Genomic DNA, 25,972 nt, shown 5'->3' with positions numbered 1-25,972 from the left:
TCGTCTCCTCGACGATTACACGCAGGGTGACCTGAAAATTGTTTGTTAGGTAAATGCAAGCTTGTATTGGTGAAAAAATAAAAATTGATTGAACTGCCTATTCAAGAAAACATAAAAGTTACAATTTTTTCGAGAAAAGGAGTATTTACTTTTTTTCAATAATTATGTGACCGGTATTTATATTTTCAAGTGTTGATATTAATGTGAGACCTAATGAGGACAATGATTTTATTTGTAAATACTGTTCTTAATACTAACCCAACTTTTCATTTCACATTCCACAGATTCTCCTGTTCAGTATTTTCTCCAGTATTTTGCATCATGTTTGTTCATCAGTTGGATTTGTATGCTACACCTTGGCCTTGTTTTCCCCTTTATCCCTTTCCTGGAGACTGAATCTGAATGTTCTTTGCAGTAAGTAATTGTGTGCTTCGAGTTTCAGATTTATTCTATGTAAAATGTAATGGTGTAGATTGATTGTGAACATAGCTCATTGTTTCTTTCAAAGCTGATTTTGGTATGTCTTTTTTTTCTCAACAAAAGTTTGGCTCCAGCAAACACCCGAGTGTTGCAAGAAAGATATCTCCTTCTTCGTACCCTGTAGAAAGAGCCAGTCCAGGATCTGCTGCAGTTTAAAGTTTGACTCCGGCAAGCATCTGGGGTGTTGCAAGATATCCCCATCTTCAAACACATTCCCTTGGAAAAAGCCAGTCAGAATCTGCTGCAGTTTAAAGTTTGACTCCGGCAAGCATCTGGGGTGTTGCAAGATATCCCCATCTTCAAACACTTTCCCTTGGAAAAAAGCAAGTCAGAATCTGCTGCAGTTTAAAGGTATTTTATCATTTATCAATCCATTTGGGTATTTTAGGGTAAACATACCTGTCTTTACTCGTCATACATCATTTTTGTTAAGAATTCAAATATTTTGCAAATGAAAAGTCTGAATATTTTGCAATACTGCTAACTACTAGTGCTGTTGTCGATAGGCCTCATATCGACATTGATGTCGACATACGAAGGATTTTCAATGTTTCCGACATGTCGACATGCAAACAAAAAAAAAAAAGGGGTCTAGCCTAAAGTCACGAGTATAAAGCTTAGCTGAAAAGTTGGAAGCTTTTATCCACAGTAAGTGGCGCGATTAAAAGGTTTATTCAGCTATAAAGCGGCACATTAAATGAAAAGAGAATACCTGCGAGCTGCACGGCAGTAGAAATACGTCAGTGCCTGAGTGTGGGCCGGCCTGCCCGATCGAGCTGCCCCTCGACGATCGCTCTAGATCTAGCTAGCGTATAGCGAGGGTAGCGTAGTAGCATTCACCGTACCCATCCATATGTAGGGGAAGGCGGGGTAAGTTGAGCATAGGGGCAAGTTGAGCCACCAGCCGCAGGCCGATAATGAATGAGTCAGACATTGTGGTGGTGTCATGTATTGATGACCCATAGCATAACCCCTAACCCCACCACATTGTTTCCAACTTTGAAACAAAAAGTAGTTTTTTAGAGGGAAAAATGTGAATTTCAGCCAAAAAAGTATAAAAGAGTGTGAAATAGATAAGTGCTTTATAAACACACACGTCTTTAAATATAATAAACACATGATAACAACATTATTAGTCCAGGTATGGATCTTCATTCTTGTCATCGTCTTTTATATGATGGATGCATAATAAATGTGTGGATACAAAATTATCGCACTAAGTTCGGACTGGGGTAAGTTGAGCCAAACAGCATGGGGCAAGTTGAGCCATGGTAATTCCTATGGTAATGTATCTTAAAAAACAAACAAACCATAAAAATCGATTGAAATGCAGGCTGGAAGGAGCAAATTTACATGGCTGCTCTTTTCCTTTTACAGGATGTTAGTATTTATAGAGAATTAGCAAGTGAAAAGACTATAAACAAAAAATTGACATGCTGGTTCTCCCCCATACATTTTGTACATAGTTTTTGTGGCTCAACTTACCCCAGAAGGTGGCTCAAACTTACCCCATATATGGGGCAAGTTGAGCCATTTGACATCGGTTTTTTCAAAGGTCACGATGACTTTCAGTGTTGGGGTAGAAATTTATATATAGGTGGAAAATATTTCAGAAGAATGAAATTTCAAAGCAAGGTACTTATTTCGACAAGATTATTAATCATATCAATTCTAACACGCAAAAAGTAAAAACTGTCACAACTTACCCCGCCTTCCCCTACCCATCGCTATTCACCGTGCTTGATAATACGTTGCTCCTCAATGCATTACTTTTCACATAAACGTTTTTGTCAAAGTTGTGACCGCCGCAATTGAGCGCTTATTTCAAATCACGAAGTCACAGAAAACTTCCCTTCCTTCGTTTGGAGATCGTTGCACGGATCGCCGCGGAAGTGATACTGAAATTATCGGTCGATTTTCATTATTTTTTACTGTCAATTTGAGGAGCTTGCGTTTGCAGCACATGTGTACCAGCGTATAATACGCAATGATCACTATTGTAATTGGTGATTCTCAAATTGGCTCCGAGTGTTATTGCGCAATGCTTTCGAGACCGGATCGTGGTACAAAACTTGATTCTCCAGAAAAAGATGTGGATTAAATCGGTGATTTTGAAAGTGAATTCACTCTAGCTTAGTGAAAATATGTTTTCCCGAACTGAGCCTGTATTATATAGATCTAGATCTAGTGTGGGGATATCACTCGTGTCAAGGTGAATACGTTTGATTGAGAGTGTTATGTTCCACGATCGAATGATCTGAGTAGTTACAAGACATCCCCTTCTTTAGTACCCCGTCCCTTGGAGAAAGCCAGTCCAGGATTTAAGATAACAGTTCATAGGATTAAAGGTAACAGAAGCAAACAAATATATATTACAGCAACATCATTCTTTGAGCCTACTTTTTGGTTTATCTTTATATTCACCGTGCCTCGCACCAACTTTTGTCTGGTGAGTATCTCTGTAATTTCCTTCTGTTAACCCCACTTTCCACCTTTTTCCCCTACAGCCAATTTATATCCATCATTCCTTTATTTTACCACAATATGTATTGTGACATCAAAGGAACAGTACATATTATGCATATGATTTGCATAAACATAGAAATATGTGTTTTGGAGTTTCTAGAACATATTTGAATTATCATGAAGTGTACACTATTTTCTATGTGAAAAAAAAAATCAAAATTCCAATCCATCGATGAGAAAATCTTCATGAAGTTTGAATTATGCAAATGCACCTAATTAAATATCCATAAATTTTCATATTCAAAATCAATGTTATAAAAATGTACTTTTAAAATGTAAAGCATCCCATAAGCAGGGCTCCACACTAACCCATTTTTTCTACTGGTCCAACCTATTCATGTCAGACCAGTAGATACCCAGTTTTTCAAATTTTTACTGGTCCAAACCTAAAATCTAGTGGTCCAAAAAAATAAAGAAAACATTAAAAAAAGGCGCAAGTTTACTTTTCTAGCCTTTCATTTACCCCCCCCCCAAATAAAATGAAGGAATGAAGGACAATAAGAAAGCAAGACAGAAACGAAAAAGGAAGGAAAGGAAGGAAGGAAGGAAAAAAAAGAAAAGGTAAAGAAATGATAGATGTGAAGGAAGGAAAAAAAGAAAGAACTAAAGAAGGAAAGGAAGGAAGGAATAAAGGAACAAAAATAAGAAAGAAAGAAAAGAAAAAAGAAATGAAGGAAAGAAATCAAGCAAGCAATACAGAAAGAAAGAACAAATCCAGAAAGTAGTAAAGGAAAGAAAGAAGCAATAAAAAAGAAAGGGTAAAAGGAGAGATGGAAAGAAGGAAAAAGAAAGAGAGGAAGGAAGGATTAAAAGAAGGAATTAAGGAAGAAATAAAGGAAAGGTAAAATGATAGACAGAAGGAAAGAAATAAATAAAGGAAGGAAAGGAAGGAAAGAAGGAAGCAATATTTAAAAAAAGGAAAGGTAAAAGAATAGATGAAAGGAAGAAAAAAAAGAAAGACTGAGAGGCAAAGAAAGGAAGGAATGAAAGAATAAAGGAGAGAAAGAGAGCAAGCAGTCAAAAAACAAGAAAGGAAAGGTAAAAGGACAGATTTAACAAAGGGAAAAAGGAAAGAATAGAACAGATAGAAGAAAGGAATGAATGAATGAAAGACAGATAGGGCTAAAAAGAAGGAAGAAAAAACAACAACCAAGAAATGGTAAATATATGATGGATGGAAGGAAGAAAAAAACAAAGAAAGTAACGAAGAATGAAGGAAAGAAAAGGGTAAAAAGAAGGAAGGAAAGAGTGGAAGAAGAGAAGAGATGAATATAGGATGGATGGACCCAAGAATTAAAGAAAAATATCAAAAAAAGAAAGAAATAAAGAAAGAGAGAAAAATATTTTTTAAAAGGATAGAAAGAATGACAGAACAAATTAAAGAAAAAAGGGAAAATAAAAAAGAAAGACAGTAACCAAAAAATGAAAGAAGAGAGGGAAGAAACAAACAAAGATTGAAAAGAAAGAAAGATAGGAAGAAAGCTAAAACTATCATCATAAATAATTCATAAATTGGAAAAATTACTGGCCCGACAATGATATTTCTTACTGGTCATGTCGGACCAGTAAATCTTCCTATTTCTGAAAATCTACCGGCCCGACAGCGATTTTTACCGGTCTGGGACCGTCGGACCGCCGCTAGTGTCAGAGCCCTGCCATAAGCTTCAAAATGAATGGTCATGAGATACACATTTTATCATTATCTCCTTCACTTTTGTGAATATCTTCACAAGTTTCGGTGGAAAAATATACAAATTTCGCCTAATTTAATATGCATTAATTTGCATGTTCGAGATAAACGATGTAGTCTCACAATGCAGAGTAAGTCATAAGCTTCAGAAATAATGGTCACAACATATACTTTTTCAGAAAACAAAAAAAAATCATGTGAAATCTGCCAACATGGCCAAGCCCAAGCCAACAAGGTAAGCTCTTCCTCTCTACCTTTCATTCTTTTGCCTCTTTCTCTCTTCCCCCTTCATTTTCTTTCAAGACATTTGGAAAAGTGATCCGCATATTCATTGTTTATTGACCTCGAAATGAGTATGAGACTTGCCACTGCGTTTGTGAACAATTATAAGCCATCTGCCATATCAGGAGGTGGGAAAATTTGCTCGAAGTAGTAGGCCGATGCGAAACTGCATTAGCGACGGACGGAAACAGAAGACGCTGCCGCGTAAGCCGCGCCGTGCGCGGCGAGTCTTTTGTGGGTTTATTACCCTCGTAGCCCAGCACTATGGGCGGCCATAAGTGCCAAAATTACCGATTTGAGAAATATATATGTACCGTTGAAAATAAACTAAAATGCAGAAATATATCTAAAAATAAAGAAATTTTTAAAATAATTAAGATAACAAAAAAATAGAAATTCACAAAATCAAACATTAGTGCAGAAATAAGGACAAACACAAAAACAAGACAATCGCAAAGAATAATAAATGATAAAAAATACGTAAATAACCATATAATTGAACACAATCACAGAAATATAGGTTCATGCAGGAATAGAGAAAGACTGAGAAATGTAAAGACATTCATAGAATTAAATACAACTTCAGAAATATAGACAACCGCAGAATTGAAGAGAACTACAGGAATAATAGAGACGTCAGAAATAAAGACATTTTCAAAAATATAGACAGCCAGAGAATTGTAGACAACCTAATAAATATAGACAATCTCAGAATTTAAGAAAACTTCAGAAACATAAACAACAGAAATATAGACAACCTCAGAACACAAAAACTTCAGAAACATAAACAACAACAGAAATAGAGGCAACCTCAGAAATACAGACAACCGCAAAATTAAACAAAACGACTGAATTATAGTCCATCGCAAATAGCGCTACCTCGTCGAAAATAGAGACTGCAGAAATTCTGGAGAGCACAGAAATTCTGTAGAGCTGAGAAATAAAAGTACAGCACGTCAAACATACTGGAAATGAGAGGGCAATAGAGGGCGTACTACCACCACGCACGTGTATGATGCATGCATGCGACGAGTGCGATCGAGCATGTGATGTGCTATGGTTTTCATCGTTACCGGTATTTTGTATTACATTATCCCACTTGTTTTGGGATTTAATTTCAACCTCTATGGTTGATTACGTTTGTTGGGCCTGAACTTGGTAAAGAGGACTTCGTGAAACAGCGGACAAGTAGCTCACTATCTCCGATTCAGTCAAGAAGTTAGACTTATAACGGTGTTGAGAAACGGGCCCCATGATGTCTAATCGTCGATGACCGGCGTGAAGTTGGTTGGATATTCGATATTCGATATTCAAACTGTGAAGTTGGTTGGATATTCAGGTTCGATATTCAAACGCGTGTGAAGTTGGACAGATATTCAATATTCGATATTAAAAAATTAGGGGTTTTGAAAGCTAGCTAGGGGGTTTAAAAGGTGGAACACGTCTCGGGCAACCATAAAATAGCTGGCTTGCCCTAATACGAGGATTTTTTAGGGGACAAAAGTCAGTGAATAAAAGGGTTGGAAATTTCTAATTTAATTGTTTTTTTCAAGGGGCCCCCAGGGATATCCCGACGGCCTAGCCAGGGTAACCACCTATCCTAACTTGTAGAACTCGATTCGGGTAACACGATAAACACCTGCTTGACCCGGCGCATGTACATTAAGGGGGCTCAAATTAACAAAATTAAAGTGAATAAAGGGCTATTTAGAGCATTGGGAACTACTGCCCCGACTTCCTCCCTATCTCTTAGTGCCGGCAATGGGAAGAGTAGAAAAAAAAACCAATAAGAAAAGGGAGAAAATGAAATAGAAGATATCATTTATTCTACTCTTTTATATTGTATTAATTATATTTGATTTTTTATACAAAATTATGAAAAAACAATAAAAACTTTAAAAGATAAAAAAATAGAAGAGAGAGAAGGGAAAGGGACTCGGAGAGAGAGCAAAGAAAAGGAGGGGGGAATATAAAGAAAAATAGGGAGAACGGAGAGGTCATAATAGTATGAACAGGATACTTTAGGATTGTGCCCCGAGCAACTTTGAGATTGTTTTAGACATGCATGGTGTGCAGAAAATGAACATCATATATCTTTCATCTTCCTTTCCTTTCTTTCCTTTTGTCATTTCTTTTTTGTTCCCAGTTTCAGAACTTTTTGGGGGGCTTGGGGCAGTGTTATCGGATGGGGTCCGGAACAATAATGGCACAAGGGTTTTTATCCTATAAGGAGGCAAAATAACATTCTCGGTGGGGGGGGGGGGTGACACACAATTTCTTTAAATCGAGCGAGAAGTGCGAGCTAATTTTATTTCAAAAATAATGGTGTCCCTCCTGACTTGAAAAGCGACCTGTTAAGGACTAGCTGTTTGCATTAATTGGGTCATGAAGATGATATCTCACCAAATAAATAGTGTGAGCGCGAAGGGATGATACCTGGACGTTCTATAAGCACCTTTTTTGTCATGAACTGAATGGGTATCTAATTCGCTGAAAATATTTCAGTTATGAAAATTGTGGACACGCAGGATATGTATCTCGCTAAAACAAATAATGAAAACTCTAATGACATTGGATTTTTAAGACCCATGTAAATAGATAATTTACTTATTTCAATTATTAGTTACTGCGAGCGCGTAGCGCGAGCGACATCGTGAATTTTATATAATGACCTGAAAGATCTATGTTAGTGACCAAAATTGTCGGGAGCTAAATGCTAACGGTGAATGGATGAGAAAATTTTCAAAATTTTAAGAACAAAAAAAAAAGTCTTGGAGAATTATGACAATGCTTACTAAACATTTTTTTCTTCAAAATTTCGGGGGGTTGGGCAACTCACTGGGCCTCATCCTTTGGTGCCACCACTGGTCTGGGGCGGAGCCCCCGGAACCTCGTGATATTTTAAAACTTTGCAGATGGCCAACATTTTTTTATCATATCGCGGGTATATACACCACATATTATATTAAAGGGATGGTCCGGGCTGAAAGTATTATAGCTTAATAAATAGAGTAAAATTCACTTAGCAAAATGCCAAAAATTTCATCAAAATCGGATAACAAATTAAGAAGTTTAAATTTTAGCAATGTTTTGTGAAAACAGTATGGTCATGATATTCATTAGGTGGGCTGATGATGTCACATCTCCACTTGTTCTTTTGTATTTTACTATATGAAATTAGGTCTATTCAAATTTTTTTCCTCCAAGAGCTAGAAAAATTGGATTGTCCATTGATTTATTGCATTTGATATTATTTTATTGCTGCAACTTATTTCACTATAAGGGAGACATTATTCACACAAGTATGAAATAACGGGGAAAAAAATTATGTATTAACACGTTAAGAAAAATGAAAGTTGAGATGTAACATCCACAGCCCATCTAATAAATATTCATGATGATTGTTTTCACAAAATATTGCTAAACTTTAAACTTGTTTGTTTGTTTTATTTCATAACAATATAGATACAATAACGGAGGATCGCCCAATTCAGCTGTATTTGCAAAATACTGCTGTTCTTCCTTGGGGTCCTACATTTACCAAACAAAGTAATATACACCAATAAAAATACTAAAAGAAAAACATTTCCAAGTAAAGTACATTGACAGAAAAGTGTTCAAAAAAAGCTTACTAAAACTATGAAAACAAAAAGAAAGAAGTAAAAATACAAATGCTCAATCTAAATAATCATAATAGAGTATGAAAGCAACTTAAAGTTGGTACATTATGAATTTCATTGAGCAATCGATTATAAATTGATATCCCCGATAGAAAAATGTCCTTTTACAATTGTTAGAATTTGGCTTGGGTAAATTAATAACAAATACTTTAGTATTTGTTTTCCGATTTTAATGAAATTTTTGGCATTTTGCTCAGTGAATACCACTCTATGTATCAAAATATAAATATTTTCACCCCGGACTATCCCTTTAAGTTCAAAGCAGTTCAGTGCAGATAATAAACGAAATATATTAAAGCAGCAAAACATAGCAAAAGTGGAAAATTTGTATAAGTCACCAGCGAGCGAAGCGAGCTAGAAAATCTTAGCCTTTTAAAAAGATTTTAAATATAAATTCAAATTATGTGATGGTCGCATTGGCAATTTAGCCGATCAATCAATCAATAATTAGTCACGCGATATCGTATAAAAGAGACATGTTAATTCATAATACAATTATTTTTTAGGGGTATAACTCCGTCCTTGTTGATTAATTGAATTGAAGGCTACACGTGCCATAGAAAATGTTTCCTGAGAATTATTTGAAGATTAGAAGAACGTTAAACTCATATTTTCAACAAGACGTTTTGTATCGATATACGGCCCCATATTTTTTCGGTATGCCTATTTTCTGCAAGAGCATGCAGAGACAGCCGATCTACAACAAAAGGCTAAAGATAATCATTCGACCCAACCCATTCTCATTTTTCTTACTTTGTAATCTGATTACAAAAAAAGTAAGTATGTATAATGATTAGACTGATTCGAGAAGAAAAATATGGTTAACAACTCAACAAACTTTGTGCGAATAAAACAAAATACATGTATCACTCGGTTTTCGGAACTATGTTAGTGGCGGAGGAATTAGGACTGAGTGTCATTAATGAATAAAATCTGCTGATGAGATGCTTTACCGAGTTGCCCCTAAATGTGCATGCGCCGGGTCAAGCAGGTGTTTATCTTGTTACCCGAATCGAGTTCTACAAGTTAGGATAGGTGGTTACCCTGGCTAGGCCGTCGGGATATCCCTGGGGGCCCCTTGAAAAAAATACTTTTTTTAATTAAAAAATGGTCTAAATAGCCCTTTATTCACTTTCATTTTGTTAATTTGAGCCCCCTTAATGTACATGCGCCGGGTCAAGCAGGTGTTTATCTTGTTACCCGAATCGAGTTCTACAAGTTAGGATAGGTGGTTACCCTGGCTAGGCCGTCGGGATATCCCTGGGGGCCCCTTGAAAAAATACTTTTTTTAATTAAAAAATGGTCTAAATAGCCCTTTATTCACTTTAATTTTGTTAATTTGAGCCCCCTTAATGTACATGCGCCGGGTCAAGCAGGTGTTTATCGTGTTACCCGAATCGAGTTCTACAAGTTAGGATAGGTGGTTACCCTGGCTAGGCCGTCGGGATATCCCTGGGGGCCCCTTGAAAAAAAATACTTTTTTAAATTAAAAAATGGTCTAAATAGCCCTTTATTCCCTTTAATTTTCTTAATTTGAGCCCCCTTAATGTACATGCGCCGGGTCAAGCAGGTGTTTATCTTGTTACCCGAATCGAGTTCTACAAGTTAGGATAGGTGGTTACCCTGGCTAGGCCGTCGGGATATCCCTGGGGGCCCCTTGAAAAAATACTTTTTTTAATTAAAAAATGGTCTAAATAGCCCTTTATTCCCTTTAATTTTGTTAATTTGAGCCCCTTAATGTACATGCGCCGGGTCAAGTAGGTGTTTATCTTGTTACCCGAATCGAGTTCTACAAGTTAGGATAGGTGGTTACCCTGGCTAGGCCGTCGGGATATCCCTGGGGGCCCCTTGAAAAAAATACTTTTTTTAATTAAAAAATGGTCTAAATAGCCCTTTATTCACTTTCATTTTGTTAATTTGAGCCCCCTTAATGTACATGCGCCGGGTCAAGCAGGTGTTTATCGTGTTACCCGAATCGAGTTCTACAAGTTAGGATAGGTGGTTACCCTGGCTAGGCCGTCGGGATATCCCTGGGGGCCCCTTGAAAAAAAATACTTTTTTAAATTAAAAAATGGTCTAAATAGCCCTTTATTCCCTTTAATTTTCTTAATTTGAGCCCCCTTAATGTACATGCGCCGGGTCAAGCAGGTGTTTATCTTGTTACCCGAATCGAGTTCTACAAGTTAGGATAGGTGGTTACCCTGGCTAGGCCGTCGGGATATCCCTGGGGCCCCTTGAAAAAATACTTTTTTTAATTAAAAAATGGTCTAAATAGCCCTTTATTCCCTTTAATTTTGTTAATTTGAGCCCCTTAATGTACATGCGCCGGGTCAAGTAGGTGTTTATCTTGTTACCCGAATCGAGTTCTACAAGTTAGGATAGGTGGTTACCCTGGCTAGGCCGTCGGGATATCCCTGGGGGCCCCTTGAAAAAAACAATTAAATTAGAAATTTCCAACCCTTTTATTCACTGACTTTTGTCCCCTAAAAAATCCTCGTATTAGGGCAAGCCAGCTATTTTATGGTTGCCCGAGACGTGTTCCACCTTTTAAACCCCCTAGCTAGCTTTCAAAACCCCTAATTTTTTAATATCGAATATTGAATATCTGTCCAACTTCACACGCGTTTGAATATCGAACCTGAATATCCAACCAACTTCACAGTTTGAATATCGAATATCGAATATCCAACCAACTTCACGCCGGTCATCGACGATTAGACATCATGGGGCCCGTTTCTCAACACCGTTATAAGTCTAACTTCTTGACTGAATCGGAGATAGTGAGCTACTTGTCCGCTGTTTCACGAAGTCCTCTTTACCAAGTTCAGGCCCAACAAACGTAATCAACCATAGAGGTTGAAATTAAATCCCAAAACAAGTGGGATAATGTAATACAAAATACCGGTAACGATGAAAACCATAGCACATCACATGCTCGATCGCACTCGTCGCATGCATGCATCATACACGTGCGTGGTGGTAGTACGCCCTCTATTGCCCTCTCATTTCCAGTATGTTTGACGTGCTGTACTTTTATTTCTCAGCTCTACAGAATTTCTGTGCTCTCCAGAATTTCTGCAGTCTCTATTTTCGACGAGGTAGCGCTATTTGCGATGGACTATAATTCAGTCGTTTTGTTTAATTTTGCGGTTGTCTGTATTTCTGAGGTTGCCTCTATTTCTGTTGTTGTTTATGTTTCTGAAGTTTTTGTGTTCTGAGGTTGTCTATATTTCTGTTGTTTATGTTTCTGAAGTTTTCTTAAATTCTGAGATTGTCTATATTTATTAGGTTGTCTACAATTCTCTGGCTGTCTATATTTTTGAAAATGTCTTTATTTCTGACGTCTCTATTATTCCTGTAGTTCTCTTCAATTCTGCGGTTGTCTATATTTCTGAAGTTGTATTTAATTCTATGAATGTCTTTACATTTCTCAGTCTTTCTCTATTCCTGCATGAACCTATATTTCTGTGATTGTGTTCAATTATATGGTTATTTACGTATTTTTTATCATTTATTATTCTTTGCGATTGTCTTGTTTTTGTGTTTGTCCTTATTTCTGCACTAATGTTTGATTCTGTGAATTTCTATTTTTTTGTTATCTTAGTTATTTTAAAAATTTCTTTATTTTTAGATATATTTCTGCATTTTAGTTTATTTTCAACGGTACATATATATTTCTCAAATCGGTAATTTTGGCACTTATGGCCGCCCATACAGCAGCTGCAGCTCAGACTCAACATGCATGCCGCACTTTCTTCAACGTGTCAAGGGTCTGACATTAGAATACAAGAAATTTAAATGGAAATTTGAAATATTACCGGTCATCATCATCTATGCCTTCAACATCCAGCTCTACATCATCCGCTTCCATGCTTAATTTTGTTAATTATTTGGCAATCTCAAATTCGATGTTCTTACGGATTCTCAGGGGGGTTCCGGGACAGCCCGACCACCGGACAGCCCGACCCTGGACAGCCCGACCCGCTGCCCTGGACAACTCGTCCCGGTCGAGTTGTCCAGGGTTGGCTCTGAATCGGACAACTCGACCACTTGAATTCTTCTTCAAAATTTCATGAAATAAAATTTCAAACTTTACTTCAAAAGTATTTTCCCGCATAATCCATGTTTCTTCAATACATTTTCGACAGAAAAATTGACATTTCAGTGCATTTTGAGCTATTTTGAAAGAAAATAAAGCGAGTTCCCTTGCAACGAGAATAATCCGAGGTCCGATACCGCCGGCGAGCCGTGTTCATTCAACATACAACTTGCAAATTTGAGTTGATTTTTCCGTCACTTTACATATTTTAATGGTGAGTGTGTGCTATTTTGTATTTTCATATTCCGTTTTCACATTTCCTGTACTTATTCAAAGTTATTGCATTTCAAAAAATTGATACTTAATGCAAACTTTTTGAGATAGTTCACCCGGAAAGGACACCGATGCGGTGCTGCGCCTCGCCGGCCGGCCAGCTGGGCGACCGGCTGTGCTGTGATTTGTGACTGAGTGAGGCAGTCGAGTCAGCTCAACTAGCTATGTATGCGAGGTCAACTACTTATTTTAGTTAATTTTTCCGCCTCTTGACATATTTCCCATTTTCCAATGGCGAGAGTGTGCTATTTTTGCATTTTTACACTTCTACTTATTAAAAAGTTTTTTTAATGTCACTAAGGGAAGGCTTTCAGGAAATTGATTGACTGCGTGGTCGGAATGCCCTTCCCAAATTTTAAAGTAACCATCCTTGACGCCCCTTTTTGGAGGCCTTCAGGCGGGGGGGGGGGGTGCTTCCAACCAACATCTAAACCAATTAAGGAAATAGATTTGAAAATGTCTCAGTTTGTAAGTTATGAAGTTTACAATATGGAATAGTTTATTGAAAAAATGTATTATACCGAAATTGAAAAACTTTACATGTTTTTATTAAAATCTAAATTTTAAAACTAGCTTTTCGTTATCGAAACACATGTCTCTTATTTTTTTACCTGTCAGTATCTGTCACAGCTTTTTTTAATGCAAATTCCACTGGAAACAACGGGTCTTCTGGAGGATACAAGCACTTGGGCTGGTCCCAACCACCTACACCCGGGATGAGAAGAGGTTTCATACTCGACAAGCGATGGCCTTGGCTTTCCATTTCTTTCACGAGCAGAAATGATACCGAGTTCCAATGACTTGGACATCGGAGCAGCAGTCCCTTGATTGATGAGGTAAGTACAGCTTCTTAGAGAGTATCAAATTTGTGCACTTAATGCAGGCACATCAAATTTCAATTTTTATTTTTGGTATTTTCAAATTCTTTGAATGAAAGAAAGAACAATTGAATTGAACATTTACTTATTTCTTTTATACATTGTTTGAATTGAACAAAAATTTAACTTATTTTTTTATATACATTGTATTCATAAAAATTTAAAATTGCTTCTTAAAAATGTGAGTAACTACTACATGTTTAGGTTAAGTAGAAGTTCTAAATTAATTTTGGGTATGTAGGGGTTATGCTTAATTCATGAGGAACATTTATGTCATACACATCTAGATGATACCAAGTATTGTTCAAGTGAGCTTGAAGGGGAAGTTCACCCTGACAAAAAGTTAATTGTAAAAAACAGCAGAAAAAATAAAAAAATATTGCCAAAGGTTTGAGGAAAATCCATCAAAGAATTGAAAAGTTATTAGAATTTCAATTATTGGATTTGTGATGTCATGTGCGAGCAGCATTTCTGCATAATAAATGGTAAAAAGTCAAGAAATTGTAATTTTCTAAGAAAATTGAAACTGGTTTTACTATGCCTTTTGTATATATTCAAAAGACAAAACACTTCACACCCAAACCTGAAAAGAAAAGAAAAATAAGTCATCAGGAACCATTGAAAAAAATTGAATTCATGAATTTTATATTACAAAACATATGGGGCAGCTGCTCGTTTATGACGCCACAAATCTAAAACTTAAAATTTGAATAACGTTTTTAAACTTTTCCTCATATATTCACCAATATTTTTTTGGTATTACTTTTCTGCTATTTTTACGACCAACTTTTTTTCAGAGTGAACTTTCCTTTATTATTGAATTAGTTGCAATTAATTTAACTTTAATATATTTAAAAAATGTATTTGCTTCTAAACTGAAGGTTGAAATGGTTTGATTTGTTTCAGTAGCAAAAGAGGTGCAGAGCTTCAAATAGTTGAAATTACTTTATTTTATTTCTATCTTTCCAGCTCTTTGAGACCACCTGAATTGCAAGCTCTGTATGGCCAGTTTATGTGTGACAAAATAAGAGATGAGGAAGGGTTGAAAATCCCTCCAGCTAAGTCGGGGATCATGTAATTGCCATGGAAACCAAATATAGTAACGTATAACAGGTTGTATATTCCTGAAAGTGCAATTGTTGGATAAATGTTAATTTATATTGGCACTAATGTAATTTTAAGATCGTCCTTAGCTTTACATAAACACCAAGAGCAGAGGATATTGTTCCCAGTTGGAATTGTGTCATATTTATTATCATAAGAGTATTATCATAATTGTGGTAATGTAATCCTATTTGAAATTTTGAACCAGTATAAATGTGGGATATAATATGTTTTATATACACTGAAGTTCAATATGTGTTACTATGTAATTTTAGATCTGATCAAGTTTACCTTAATGTTACTTAATAAAACCCACTTAACTCCAAAGAAGTATTTTGAATATTTGGTTCTTGCACTATTTTGTATCTCTTTTCTCGCTGAATATTTACCTTTTATTGAGAGCTGCGGTGACGGGTTCCATGACATTTGCTCTGGCAAATTCCACACCATAATCTTATGAACAGCTTCAACCAGCAAGGTCTAAACCTAACTTAAAACCATATTGCAACCCTGAACCTCTATCTTAAGGGGCTTTCACAATTGCTCGTGCGATTGTTTGCGATCACTTGGTCACAATATATGTTGCACAGAATTGCAACTGTGAAGGGTCGTAAGTAGTTGCGCAGCCAATTGTGAAAAGGGCTTTAGACAAAATTAAGCCTGGGGCAATTGTCGCAGGAGCAAATGTTGTGTCACATGGTAATCAGATGGAGATGATTGGAGAGATGAAGATGGGGGGGGGAGGATGGAGATGAAAGGTGGGATGGTCATGACGAGGAGTGATGGAGTTGAGAGGGGTGTGGATGATGAGAGGAGGGATGGGATGATGTAAGGATGGATGGAGATGATGTGGAAGGGTTGACAGGAGTAGGGGGTGGAGATGAGAGATTGAAATGAAATAGGGATAGAGATGCGAAAATGGTTGGAGAAGACGGGAATGGAGATAATGGGGGTGGAGATGTCAGGCGGCGTGTTGATGATGAGAAGAAAGATAAAAGGGCAGGGGGGGTGATCATCATCACAAACATTGCCTCCACCAACTTCATCATCAATATCATTACCATCATCGTCATTATGACATCATCATCACCACAAACTTCATCATTATCATTGGCGTAATGAGTGAAAGATTTTGAGGGGTAAGATATGGCCCATCATGCCAAAGTTATTTTTTTTAATTGTGAATGAGTAAAATTTTTGACATTTTTATTACACAAACTCATTTTTTTTATTATGACATCATACTAAAACTCTTCTCTCTTTTCGTTTCTCTTTCATTCTTTTTTGGGTATTTTATCTTCTTTTTTTGAAGGGAGGGGGGTGCTCTTGCCCCCAAGACCATGATCCCCCACCACCTGTATTCCACTGTTCATTACCAACACCATCTACTATCGTCATAATCATCAACACCACTAGCTTCATTACCATCATCGTCATCACTAACATCACCACCACCATCATCGACATCATTACCATCACCACCTCCCATCTCATAACAATCACCAGTCCATAATTATCTTTATCACATCATTATCCTCATCACCACAACATCTTGATCGTCATCATGATTATTTTATCTGTGATTTCATACACAGATACTAGTACTTATGTCACATTATTCATCTCTTACTGTAAGATGGACTTTACATATCACCCAAAAATGACATTTCAATCATTGTTAGTAAAAATGAATGAATAGGATTTATATCTCCCTTATCAAATCAGCGCGTGTTGAAAACGCTTTGAAAAGGGAACCAGATAAGTAATAATGTATTTCATAACTATTAATGAGAATTAATGAAAAGTAAAATGTCAAGATTCAAAGTCGCAGCTTGCATATTTGCGATTGACAAAAGGAATATTTCAAGCTAAAGCTGTTTGTTGGAATTCTTGTAGAGAGTTGGTATGATTATCATTAAAGGGGTGGTCCAGGCTGAAAATATATCTTAATACACAGAGTAGAATTCACTGTGCAAAACGCTGAAAATTTCATCAAAATCGGATAACAAATAATAAAGTTATTGAAGTTTAAAGTTTAGCAATATTTTGTGAAAACAGTCGTGAATATTCATTAGGCGAGCTGATGATGTCACATCTCCACTTTCTGTTTTCTTATATTATTACATAAAATCATATTTTTTTCATTTTTTCATACTTGTGAGAATAATATGTCTCCCTTATGATTAAATAAGTTGCAGCAATAAATATCTAATGTACTAAATCAGTAATTGTTGTCAATCCAGTTTTTCTGTTTCTTGGAGGAAAAAATTTGAATAAACCTAATTTCATATAATAAAATACAAAAGAACAAGTGGAGATGTGACATCATCAGCCCACCTAATGATTATTCATGACAACTATTTTTACAAAATATTACTAAACTTTAAAATTCTATACCTTAGTGTCCGATTTTCATGAAATTGGCAGTGAATTCTACTCTATTTATTACGCTATAAATACTTTCAGCCTGGACCACCCCTTTAATCAAAAAGTGGCACGAATATTCATCTTTTGATAAAGACATGCAAGATTCATTTTCTAAATGTGTTGGAAACGGCATTACCATGGGAATAACAAGACAGGGTATTAATTTCCTTCAGTTCAGTGGTATCCTTTTCTGCACTTGTATTCCTTTGCATTATTTTTTCATTTCTTTATTTGCGCCCCCTGAATGTGCCCCTAGATACGACCCTGACTGACCTGGGTACAATACTAGTTTTATCTACTTGATGGTAGCTCCCCAAAATCTATCAACTTTTGACATGGCTGCCGAATAAAAAATATGTCACTTTGGGGGGGGGGGACCTACATATATAATAAAGCCAACTTTCAAATGACACCAAAATGTGTTGAGCGAGCACTTCCCACTTAAACAAAGGGTATGAAAATTAGGCTGGACAGGAAATAGCCTTCTAATTTCAGTCACTTTTTGAAAGGCAAATCTCAATCCCCTCCTCTCATCATCTATTCCTCTCATCTCCATCCTTCCTTTCATCTCCATGCCTCCTTTCATCATCTCCATCCTTCTTCTCATCTCCAACCCACTTTTCATTACCATCCTTTTCACATCACCGTCTCCATCCCTCCAATTTCAACTTCATCTCTCCCAAAATGTCCACCTGATCACCACAGCACTTAACAGTGAAATGTTCAGCAGAAAAAAATACATGGGAGTAATAGAACCCAATATTCACAATACTTTTTAGTAGACTCTTTATTTTCTATGTAACAATGTGATAAACTTGATCACAACTAAAATTACTAAGTAACACAAAATTTTCTGTTATATCTTACAAACAGTATAGCATAACAAAACATGGTCTTGTTATGCTGTTGAAAAAAATACATAAAGAAAATCAAATAGTGCACCATTCCTGCATGGTATATCTGTTTACTATTTATATATTCACAAATTCATGTGTGCCCAGTCATACTTTTGCCTCTTAGTATAAAAAGCAATTGCCAGTCCAACTTCAGACAAATAATTCCTGCTATACTTCCTTAAAGCCTGCTATATTTGTATACTATTTGTACATATTCACATATTCATGTGTGCCCATACTATATTTGTTGATTTGTAACTCTGATTGAGAACAATATCCTCTGCTTTGGGTGCGAATGTAACAATATAGACAATCTTAAAACTACAATAGTAACCATACAAATTAACATGTAATAATTAATTGCCCCTTTTGGTTTAAGAATATACATTTCGAAATTTATTGCATATATATTTGATTACCATGACAACTAACTTAACCCTAACTTACGTAGAGGGCTCTTTCAAGGTTAAGTCCACCCAAGAAAAATGCTAACTTGAATACATAGAGAAAATCAAACTAGTATAGTGCTAAAAATTTCATCAAAATCGGATTTAAAATAAGAAAGTTATGACATTTTAAATTTTCGCTTATTTTTCACAAAACAGTGATATGCACAAATAGGTGAGTAAGTCGATGATGCCCATCACTCACTATTTTTTTTTTATTGTTTGAATAATAAATATTTCATTTTTTAAAATAGATTTGATTTGACAATAAGGACTAACTTGACTGAACCATATTAGCATTAAACAATGATAATTTCACATGTTCAGGGAGAAATTAATTGTTGTATCACTTGACAATGAGGAGAAAATTAGAATATTTCATATAATAAAATACAAAAGAAATAGTGAGTGGATAACGTCATAGTCTCCTCATTTGCATACCAGCCAGGATTTGCAGATAACTGTTTTGTGAAATTAAGCGAAACTTTAAAATGTCAAGACTTTCTAATTTTACATCCGACTTTGATGAAATTTTCAGTGTTATGCTTGTTGGATTTCTCTCTTTTTATTCAAATCAACTTTTTGTTAGAGTGGACTTGTCCTTTCAGCACTTCCTTACAATTTTGTTTTATAAATAAAAACAAGCTAAGTACGGTTTGCAATCCATGTTGTCTCAACTAAGTCAAACAGCTGGAAAGATGAAGGGGTATGAAATGAATTATTGACAAAATTATTGTAATTTCAAATATTTGAAGATCTGCAGTCTGCACCTCTTAATAAAAGAAATTAGACCATTTTCAATCTTCACCTTGTCTTGAACAATTTAGAAGCAAATACAATTTTAATATATCACAGTTAAGTTAATTTGCTAAACACACTAGAACCATACCTGGTATCTTCTGGAAGATTTACATAACATAAAGGATCCACATAAATTTCGCATTACCATACCCAAAAATTAATTTGAAATGTTACAACTTCTTCGAAACCTATAAGTAAATATTTTGTTCAATTCAAACAATATATAAAGAAAAAAAAGTAAATTCATTATTCAATTCAATTAACCTTTCTTTTAAAGAATTTGACAATACAAAAAAATTAAATTTCACTTTGATATGCCTGCATGAAGTGCGCAAAAATTGATTTATTGTATCTATAAAGCTGTATTTACCTCATCCATCAGGGGACTGCCGCTCTGATGCCCAAGTCATTGGAACTCGGTAATATTTCTGCTCGTGAAAGAAATGGAAAGGCCATCGCTTGTCGAGTATGAAACCTCTTCTCCTCATCCCTGGTACAGCCCAAGTGCTTGTATCCTCCAGAAGACCCACTGTTACCAATGGAAGTTGCATTAAAAAAAAGCTGCGACAGTAATCGATAACGAAAAGCAAGTTTTTAGATTTTGATAAAAAGTTAAGTTTTTCAATTTCGGCAGAATACATTTCATTTTTCAATAAACTATTCAATTTTGATAATTATAAATACCCAATCTATTGTCAGTTGTTAACCCCCCCCCCCCCTGCCCTTCAAAACTTCGAAAACACTAAAAAAAATTAAAGTTATTCAAGAACAAAAATAAACAATGACAATTTCCTTTTAGTTAGACTATTAATAGTGACTTAAAAAAAACTTTTTAATATGTGGAAGAAGCGTAAAAATACAAAAATAGCACACTCTCGCCACTGGAAAATGAGCAATATGTCTAGAGACGGAGAATTAACTAAAATAAGTAAAGTTGACCTCGCATAGCTAGTTGAGCTGACTGCCTCACTCAGTCACAATCACAGCACAGCCGGTCGCCCAGCTGGCCGGCCGGCGAGGCGAAGAACCGAAGCACCGCATCGGTGTCCTTTCCAGGTGAACTATCTCAAAAAGTTTGCATTAAATATCAGTTTTGTGAAATGCAATAACTTTAAATAAGTACAGGAAATGTGAAAACGGAATATGAAAATACAAAATAGCAATCAACTCAAATTTGCAAGTTGTAAGTTGAATGAACACGGCTCGCCGGCGGTATCGGATTATTCTCGTTGCAAGGGAACTCGCTTTATTTTCTTTCAAAATAGCTCAAAATGCACTGAAATGTCAATTTTTCTGTCGAGAATGTATTGAAGAAACATGGATTATGCGGGAAAATACTTTTGAAGTAAAGTTTGAAATTTTATTTCATGAAATTTTAAAGAAGAATTCAAGTGGTCGAGTTGTCCGATTCAGAGCCAACCCTGGACAACTCGACCGGGACGAGTTGTCCAGGGCAGCGGGTCGGGCTGTCCAGGGTCGGGCTGTCTGGTGGTCGGGCTGTCCGGACCCCCTCAGGGGACTGTGTGTAACGTATCGACGAAACGTCCAATCATAAAAAGAAAAAAAAGTGAATGTCTAACATTTTTAAAATTCTTCGGCAGTAAAATATATATTTATTTCATATGTAGATTGATGCTGAAAATTGTAGTATCAAAATCTTAATTTCTGAAAGTAGGTTCCATCAAGCAATTCGAGAGAAAGGGACTCGGAACAAACTACTAGCAATGTAAAACTTCGCTGAACATAAGAGAATGAAACCCTTAATTGAAAATTGTTAATAGAAACATGAAAGAAATTCAATGAAAATTTAGGAAAAAGTAAAAAAAGATAATAATTATGAGCATTTGAATATTGAGATCAGTAATAATATGTAGATGGTATCATCGATGGATTATTTTCTATCATTAGACTACCCCCCCAAAAAAAAAAAATGTAGGGGTGTTTTTTTTCAGTGCCCAAAGAGGAGAAAGATCCGGAGATGGCGCATATCATGTTCGCAAGCCTTGCTATGGGAGGGTCTCCGTTTGGCATTATTAATATAAGCATAATATTACTATTTAGCACTATTCTCGATATTCAAATTCTCATAACTATTTTCAGTATTTGTCAGATGTTACTCAAATTTCGTTCACTTTTTTTTATTGCTTTACCACACTGGCTAACTTATTCCATGTATTTCATTCCCCTTTTAAACTGACATGCTAAGAATAACGGCATGAGGAATAGGCCTAACCGTCTGTCAGTCTTGGGATTTTTTTTTAAATTCTGACTTTAGGTAATATTCTCTGAAAAAAGTGGAAAGTATATATAGGGACATGGCTAACTCTTAAAATATAGGCTATATATACTTCTCATAAATCTTCTATGTATAGGCCTATATGGTTTTATCTGTGACGGATAGGCCTATTCCTTTTCATTTTTTGAAAAAGAAAAGCCATCCCAACAAAAAGTTGATTTGGACTAAAATAACAAAATTATAATGGCAAAAATATAATGAAAATTTCATGAATATCGGAAGTAAAGTTTTTTCAGACTTTGCTCAATGTCACAAAACAGTTACTAGTATAAGCACATCTTGCTCGAAGGGAACCAATAATTTTCCATTCACTATTTCTTTTATATTTTTTGTACAAAAATAATTTCAAATATGAATGTTTTGATTTGCTTATGTCAGTCAAATGCGAAAACATTGCTTGAGCCAGGAGGCGGAGGGGCCGCGGGTCGCCACCCAAAAACGGCCCAAAAGAAATCATATTCGTTTGATAATCCCGGAAGTCAATTTAATTCGAATTTATAAATGAGAAAAATTGTCTTTTAATTTAAAGGACAAGTCCACGCCCACCCAACATAGTTAAATAAAATCGACTAAAAACCCATCTTTTTTAATTAACATAGCAAGAATGCTGTTGCAATGACCAGTTATCTCTTATCTTTCTATCTCTCTCTGTTTTCATCCCTCCGCTTGGTTCGGAGACCGTCGGGTCTAACCCGCATGTGACGTATCATGAAAACTGACTGTCACTTATTGTCAGGCCAGGAGAGCACTGGAGCGGCTATTATGGATTTTTGTGATATCAAAGTCACTTTTAATACCTTAGCATTGATATCCAGTGGGAGCTTTGAGTCATAGGCAATACGAACAGATTTGGTGAATAGTTAACAGCTGTTTTATTAGAAAAATGCTCCAGATACCATTGATGATCTTTTAATATCTCCTCAAGTTGATTTTCAGTATGAAATCATCTCCAATATGTTTAAGAAAGATGGAGGATGCTACGAAATGATCAGGTGCTATGATGCTATACCTTCCATAGCTATGATGCTATGAAATGAACTAAAACAGAAAAAATGACCATTACCTCGTTTATGTTTTACACAAATAATTACCAGTTATTTGTTATTTTCTTGTTATTTCATTTATTGATTTGTTGTTATTTATGATTTGCATTAATTAGCTCCTAATGTTGTACACTTATAATTCATACTTTGTTTCTATTCAAATTTATCATAATATTGTACTTGTTTTATTTTATTCTGTTTAAATTGTAAAGCGCTATATGAAAGCGCCATATTATTTTTATTATTATTATCAAAAAGAGAAAAATCTAACAAGCAGAACACTGACAATTTCATCAAAATCGGATGTAAAAATAAGTTATGACATTTTTAAATTGTCAAGGCCTAAATCCTGGTCAGGGTGCAAATGAGGGGACACATGATGTCACCTACTCACTGTTTCCTTTGTATTCTAGTACAGAAAATGTGAAATATTGTACATTTTCCCTCACTGTCACGTGAAAGGAAGTTTTATTTTCCCTGAACATGTGACCTTTCCATTGTTCTAACATTAAAGGGTTCAGTCAAGTTGGTTGATTGATTTTATTTGGCAAGTCACCATAACATTATACAGTAGCATTTAAACAACAGGCTTGCACAGGTGGATGACCCACGAAAGCTCGAAAGCTTATTTCCAGTGGGGTCCTGAATTAATATAATAAAATGGTACAATTATACTATTCACATATTAAAAATGAAGAAAAAAATCAGAATTTAGTATTACCAATAAATAAGATATATAGACAATAAATAAGATATATACAAGAATATAACGAAGAAGAAAAGAAGGAGAAGGAAGAGGAGCAACAGAAGAATAGTGGGGACGAGGAGTACGAGACGGAAGAAACTGATAACGAAGGAAAATAAATAAGGAGAAGAACAACAGCAAAAACGGTGACGACAATAACAACACGAAGAGGAGAATAGGAAGAGATAAAAGAAATAGAAAGAATAGAAGAAAGGACATATCGAAGCTTCAACCACACTATGTACATAATAATAATACCTGGTAGAGAAGAGAAAAGACCTAGGTCAGTATTCAGGCTAAATCAACCGTATAACATATCATTTGCATCTTCTTTTTGACTCTCAAGTGAAAGATATTCTTTCAATTTCCTCTTAAAATGCAAAAAGTTTCCTATCTCCTTTATATAATTGGGAAGGGAATTCCAATGTTTTATAGCATTGTAATAAAAGGAGTTACCAATACTCCCTATCCTTTCTGGTAAGCAAAAGTTGAAATGGCTGTTTCTTGTATTATAGTTATGTATTTCGGTAACGAGATTAAAGTTTGATCCAATGTAATGATTCGATCTATTGTGATAGATTTTATGCACGTGGTGCAAAATAAGCTGCTTGGATCTTTTGTTGACTTCAAGAAAACCTGCTCCAGAGAGGTCGGTATAGCCAACATGGGTTCTGGGACCAGAACAGTTAATGAATCTAACCATTTTATTCTGTATAATTTTCAACTTCTTTTTATCGAGTTCGCTTATGCCACTAAACCAAGCAGGGTTAGCATAGTCAAATAAACTCTGAATAAGTGCAAAACAGAGAATACGCCTTGCTTTTTGATCCATACAACTTTGATACCTGTACAAAAATTTCAAACGGGCATTCGCCTTTTTTACGATTGATTCTACTAAAGATGAAAATGAAAGGGAGCTAGTCAACTTAATGCCTAAATACTTTACAGATTCTTTCCTCTGAATTATTTTATTATTGTATGATACTTCAAATTCAAATGAAGTTTTATGATTACTTTTAGAACAAAACAGAATGCTTTCGGTTTTGCCTAAGTGTAACGATAATCTATTATCAGTCATCCAATCGACACAATCATGTAGACAGCTGTTCGCTAAGTTTTTCCTCAACAAATTTTGGGTTGGAATTTGAACAAAGTAGTACGCTATCATCTGCATACAATAATAATTTACAGCCAGCTTTTATACAAATAGACATGTCATTGATATAAGTTGAAAATAGGATTGGGCCTAAAATACTTCCCTGTGGAACTCCACACGTTATAGGCATAATTTTGGAACGAATATCGCGAATAGCCACTACTTGATGTCGATTCGACAAGTAGGATTTGAACCATGCTACAGTAGCCTGGTTAAAACCCATTATTTGTATTTTTTTCAATAAGATGCCGTGATTAACTGTATCAAATGCTTTTTGAAGATCTAGAAGTACCATCCCAACGAATTGTCCCTTAGAAATATTTGTTCTCAGATAATCAGTCAAGTGAATAAGGCATGTCTCAGTCGAATAGTCATGTCGAAAACCTGACTGATATTCGTAAATCATGTCAGTTTCTTTAAAATATTTTTCGATCTGAACACATACAGCCTTTTCAAGAATTTTGGATACTATGCTTAAAACACTGATAGGTCTATAGTTTTCAACAGCAGTTTTATCTTTCTTCTTATGAATAGGAGTTACTTTTGCAATTTTCATATCCTCTGGGAAAGTGCTAGTAAAGATAGATAGATTTATCAAGAAATTTAATGGTTTGTACAAACTCTTTGCTCCTTCTTTTAGAAATTTAGCAGGTATCAAATCTAAACCAGTGCTTTTTGATACATTTAATTTACGCAACTCATTAAAAATGAATTGATCACTAACAGGTAATAATTCAAATTTATCTTGGCTTATACTTTTTTTTTCATAAAATTCACGAATCTTTTCACTCTCTGCACTGAAAATGTCTTTGCAAGATGGAAGTTTATCTACCAACGTAGCTGCGACATTTGTAAAATAGGAATTGAATTCATTGGAAATAGTTATCTTATCATGACATAATTCTCCGTCAATTGAAACGACTAATTCTTGGTCCTTTCCATTTTTCTTTTTAATCCGAAACTTTTTAGATTCTGCCAAAGTCTTTTAGAATCATTTTTATTTTCTTCTATTTTATTTTGTAGGTATTCTAATTTGGCCTTTTTCACCTCTCTTTGAACCGTATTTCTTAATTGGTCCCTCTTGTCTAATTTCTAAAAAATAAAATAAAGATAAAAACAATATTATAATTGAAACAATAAGAAATAAAAC

General features: G+C 35.4%; 1 protein-coding gene across 3 annotated transcripts in view; it reads right to left on the bottom strand.

Annotated features, from left to right (window-relative positions):
- Nucleotides 1-21,171, bottom strand: part of LOC121423614 (histone H2A deubiquitinase MYSM1-like) — a 63,608-nt gene extending 42,437 nt beyond the window's left edge. For 2 of the 3 annotated variants that reach the window (XM_041619001.1, XM_041618999.1), the window contains exon 1: nucleotides 12,477-12,583. In XM_041619001.1, the coding sequence (XP_041474935.1) occupies nucleotides 12,477-12,529 (53 nt within the window). In that variant the 5' untranslated portion in view covers nucleotides 12,530-12,583. Of the gene's footprint in view, nucleotides 1-12,476; nucleotides 12,584-21,092 lie in introns of those variants that run through there. The other variant, XM_041619000.1, reaches the window with a different exon arrangement.
- Between the last annotated feature and the right edge of the window lie 4,801 nt (nucleotides 21,172-25,972).

The sequence above is a fragment of the Lytechinus variegatus genome, chromosome 11 (genome assembly GCF_018143015.1).
Source record: "Lytechinus variegatus isolate NC3 chromosome 11, Lvar_3.0, whole genome shotgun sequence".
NCBI classification, from domain to species: Eukaryota; Metazoa; Echinodermata; class Echinoidea; order Temnopleuroida; family Toxopneustidae; genus Lytechinus; species Lytechinus variegatus.
Note: the sequence above shows the minus strand (reverse complement) of the source record. Positions and strands in the feature narration are given on the sequence as shown.